The sequence below is a fragment of the Otolemur garnettii genome, unplaced genomic scaffold (genome assembly GCF_000181295.1).
Source record: "Otolemur garnettii isolate 467f Iridium unplaced genomic scaffold, OtoGar3 scaffold00015, whole genome shotgun sequence".
Lineage (NCBI taxonomy): Eukaryota > Metazoa > Chordata > Mammalia > Primates > Galagidae > Otolemur > Otolemur garnettii.
Window position 1 is genome coordinate 968948 of NW_003852410.1, and position 4847 is coordinate 973794.

Below are 4847 nucleotides of genomic sequence, written 5' to 3' on the forward strand. Positions count from 1 at the left end.
AAAAAAAAAAAAAAAAAAAGAGAAGGATGAATTCTATAGGCTGTTTGGGAGATTAAGTGAAATAATACAACCGCCTGTCACACAATAAGCACACGTAACTGTGGGTGGTTATTGTTATAAAGTTCACTGTCAGCAGTATGGCAAAGTAGAAGCGGACAGCTAACTCCCGACAGAAATCTTCAAAGAACATACAACATCTTGGAGATAATTAAACCCAGCTCGGTCCGGAAATCTCAGGGATCAGTACCCACTAAGTCCCAGAGGAGACTTGGCGGCCAGTTCAAATCAGAATCGCTACGGGGTTCGGTCACCCTGGCCCTCCCGGGCCCCACTCACCGAACTCCATCCAGTCCCACTCGCTGAGCGTGTCCATGTTTCGGCACAGATCGTCCAGCACCCAGGAGGGCAGCTGGTAGATGTAGCAGGACATGGCGAGGCGCGCGCGGAACTGAATCGGACGCGGCGGGACCCGGCTTCTCTAGGCCGGGGTGGGCAGTTCCCACCAGCTGGCTGCGCGGACCGGGAAGTGGGCGGGGCGGGTGGCCAGCACTGCCCCCCAGCGGCCACGTGCGGTAGAACGCAGCCCCGTGAGCTCCACCCCGCGGCTGGAAGACACAAAGGAGGGTCATAACTGCGTGGGGAAGACACCCAAAGCGGCGAAGGAACTTTGGAATTCCGCAGCAATCGCGGAGGCCTAGTGACCACTTCCAGTGTTTTTGGCACTACACTACGTATGATGCAGTCATCACATCCTCTACTTATTACCTACTGTAGCCCGGCACAGTGGCTCACACCTGTGACCCCAGCACTTTGGGAGGCTCAGGAGGGAGGATCACTTGAGGCCAGATGTTCCAGACCAGCCTGGATAAAACTGAATTATTAAATAGGGTGGGAGGAACAGAACTTACACTAATAATAGCTAGTAAATAGTAACCATTTACTATGTGTAGTCTTTACCTGGGTTACTTTACTTACTCCTTAACAGTGACCTATGTTTTGTTTTTTGTTTTTTTGTGTTTTTTTTTTGCAATTTTTCGCCAAGGCCAGTTTTGAACCCACCACCTCCAGTATATGGGGCTGGCACCCTCCTCCTTGAACCACAGGTGTCACCCAACAGTGACCTTATGAAGTACCTATGATTATTACCCTCACCTTAAGAATAAAGAAACTTTATTCTTAAGATGTGAGCCACATAGCAAGACCCTGCCTCTGCAACAATTTTATTTTACACTAATAATAGCTAGTAAATATTAACCATTTACTATGTGTAGTCTTTACCTGGGTTACTTTACTTATTCCTTTTTTTTTAAATTTTTTTTTTATTACTTCTTCCTCCTGTAGTGTTTTCTTGTTCATTTTTTAAAAAAACTGGCGAGTAGGGTGGTGCCTGTAGCTCAAGTGGCTAAGGCACCAACCATATATACCACAGCTGGTGGGTTCGAATCCGGCCCAGGCCTGCCAAACAATGACAATTACAACCAAAAAATATATAGCTGGGCGTTGTGGCGGGTACCTGTAATCCCAGCTATTCAGGAGGCTGAGGCAAGAGAATTGCTTACACTCAGGAGTTGGAGGTTGCTGTGAGCTGTGATGCCACAGCACTCTACCCAGGGGGACAGCTTGAGGCTCTGTCTCAAAAAAAAAAAAAAATCCCTGTCCTAGAGGGACACAGACAACACATGATGAAAATATTAAATAAAGGGAGGCGCCTGTGGCTCAGTGGGTAGGGTGCCAACCCCATACCAAGGGTGGTGGGTTTCGCCCCGGCCAAACTGCAACAAAAAAAATAGCCAGGCGTTGTGGCAGGCACCTGTACTCCCAGCCACTTGGGAGGCTGAGGCAAGAGAATTGCCTAAGCCTAGGAGTAGGAGGTTGCTGTGAGCTATGACGCCACAGTACTCTACCCAGGGCAAAAGAGTGAGACTCTGTCTCAAAAAAAAGCAGCAAACACAAAAAAAACTCCTGCTGTTTATCTGTATCTACAATATGTTTGGCATAAATGGTCTTACAGAATTCTTTTTTTTTTTTGAGACAGAGCCTCAAGCTGTCCCCCTGGGTAGAGTGCTATGGCATCACAGCCCATAGCAACCTCCAACTCCTGGGCTCAAGCGAGTCTCCTGCCTCCACCTCCCAAGTAGCTGGGACCACAGGCGCCCACCACAACGCCCGGCTATTTTTTGCTTGCACCCATCATTGTTGTTTGGCAGGCCCGGGCTGGATTCGAACCCACCACCTTAGGTGTATGTGGCTGGCGCCCTAGCCACTTGAGCCACAGGCGCCAAGCCACCTTACATAATTCTTATAAGCTTACACTGTAGATATTAACCCCATGTTGCACAGAAGTTAGTAGGTTCTAAGAACTTAGGTGACATCATCAACGACAGATATGGAATATGGCTGCAAAAATAATTTTTTTTAAATCAGAGTGAGAAGTCCTGAGGCCAAGACCCAGTATGCCATCAAGAGGTTCTATTGCTCTAGACAACTCATTTCACTTATCAAGCCTGGCTTCCGATCCTTACAGAGTGAAACTAAACATTCCTCCTGCTTAGAGTGAGGAGGGCATGGATTAAATCAAATTATACATCCTACCTACCAGGCTTTCCCTGAAAAGAGAATGTGCTCAAAAAATGGTAACTGCTGTGGCCCGCACAGTGGCTCACATCTGTAATCCTAGCACTCTGGGAGGCCAAGGCAGGTGGATTCCATGAGCTCACAGGTTCAAGACCAGCCTGAGCAAAAGCCAGAGCTTATCTCTAAAAATAGCAGGCATGTGGCAGGCACCGATAGTCCCAACTACTCGTGAGGCTGAGGCAAGAGAATCACGTGAGCCCAAGAGTTTGAGGGTGCTGCAAGCTGTGATGCCACAGCACTCTACCAAGGGCAACAAAGTAAGACTCTGTCTCAAAAAAAAAAAAAAAGGTAACTGCCACTGATATTCTTGAAAAGTGCACTCGTGGGCTTCGTTGTCTATCAAGGTTTGGTCCTAGGTTCAACCATTCTCTGGCTCCTTGTCCTTGAACAGTTTTCTCTTTTGTAAATTGGATTTCCTGCCCCAACCACATGGAAAGATTGCTATGAAAGGACTCCAAAGTGGTGGAGATAACCTGTGAAGTGCTAAGCCCAGTAAAAGATTACTTACTAATGTATAAGCCTACTTCCTCAACGTTATATAAAGATGGGGGGGGGGGCAGCACCTGTGGCTCAGTGAATAGGGAGCCGGCCCCACATACTGAGGGTGGTGGGTTTGAATCCGACCCCAGCCAAACTGCAACAAAAAAATAGCCGGGCGTTGGGTGGCACCTGTGGCTCAAAGGAGTCAGGTGCCGGCCCCATATACTGTCAAACCCGGCCCAGCCAAAAACTACAAAAAAAAAAAAAAAAAAATAGCTGGGCGTTGTGGCAGGTGCCTATAGTCCTAGCTACTCAGGAGGCTGAGGCAAGAGAATCCCCTAAGCCCAAGAGCTGGAGGTTGCTATGAGCTGTGATGCCATGGTACTCTACCGAGGGGACAAAGTAAGACTCTGTCTCTAAAAAAATAAATAAATAAAGATGCGGCATGTTTCAGTGCTCTGAGGCCACTTTTTCAAGTGAAGTCCCATGTTTTCAGCATGGCTGAAGGTGGACTTTAGGGTGGAGTACTCTACTGATGGCCTGCCAGACATTGGGTGGAAAGCACCTACATCTCAGGTGCAAAGGAACCGTCAGAGATGAAAGTTCACCCTGAACAGCTCAACGGAGCTGGTTTAGTTCACTCAGTAGAACTAGCAAGTTTAGCTGAGTCAAAGGGAGAGCAAGAAACCCGGGGAGAGGAAAATGAGGCAGCTGGGGCTCCAATATAGCAGAATGGGAGCAAACATCTTATTTAAAGTGAAGAAAAAGGGTATATTGTATTTAAATCACAGCAGAGTTAAGCATAGGCTTTTCCAGGGGAGTGGAAAAGGGTCCCCTCACCAGTGAGAGAAGAAGCCGCACAAAGGCAATACAGCAACGTGAGCACCTTCATCCCAGGTCCTCCCGCGTCCATCTGTACAAACTCCCAGGGGTGCCCCTGAGGCCTTCAGGTGTACTGTTCTAGTTTCCTTGGTTGTGCATTACCTCAATTGTCAGCAAATCCAATTTCCTTTACTCTGTATCAATAATTCTTTTTAAGACAGTCTCAAGCTGTCGCCCTGGAGCTCACAGCAACCTCTAACTCAGGCAATCCTCTTGACTCAGTTTTTCTATTTTTAGTAGAGATGGGGTCTCAATTTTTTCTCAGGCTGGGCTAGAACCCGTCTCTCTCAAGCAATCCACCCACCCCAGCCTCCCAGAGTGATAGGATTACAGGCGTCAGCCACCGTGTTGGCCTTGTATCAATAATTGTTAACTCTTATTTTACTAGGGATGGTATGACGTTTATTAGTCTGTGGCAACCATGGTATACATTGTTCTGCAATAGGGATCCTTATCTTTGTTTTATGAGGGAATCATTCACAGGCTAGAGGTCATGGGTCACAGACTATAAGTTACATTTCACAGAAACAGTACATACTTGTTTTAACTAGGTCACAACCACTCAAAATTTCTTTTTTACTTTTATTTATTTATTTTTGAGACAGAATCTCAAGCTGTCACCCTGGGTAGAGTGCCATTAACATCACAGCTCACAGCAACCTCAAAGTCTTAGGCTTAAACGATTCTCTTACCTCAGCCTCCCAAGCAGCTGGGAGTACAGGCGCCTGCCACAACACCCAGCTATTTTGGGTTGTAGTTGTTGTTGTTTGGCAGGCCGGGGCTGGATTTGAACCTGCCAGTTCTGGTGTATGTGGCTGGTGCCCTAGCTGCTGAGCTACAAGCACCAAGCC

General features: G+C 47.4%; 1 protein-coding gene across 1 annotated transcript in view; it reads right to left on the reverse strand.

Annotated features, from left to right (window-relative positions):
- IRAK2 (interleukin 1 receptor associated kinase 2) overlaps window positions 1–501 on the reverse strand; it is an 88630-nt gene extending 88129 nt beyond the window's left edge. The window contains exon 1 of the mRNA XM_012802492.2: window positions 337–501. Within this exon, the coding sequence (XP_012657946.1) occupies window positions 337–430 (94 nt within the window). The 5' untranslated portion in view covers window positions 431–501. The remainder of the gene's footprint in view (window positions 1–336) is intronic.
- Window positions 502–4847: the final 4346 nt, after the last annotated feature.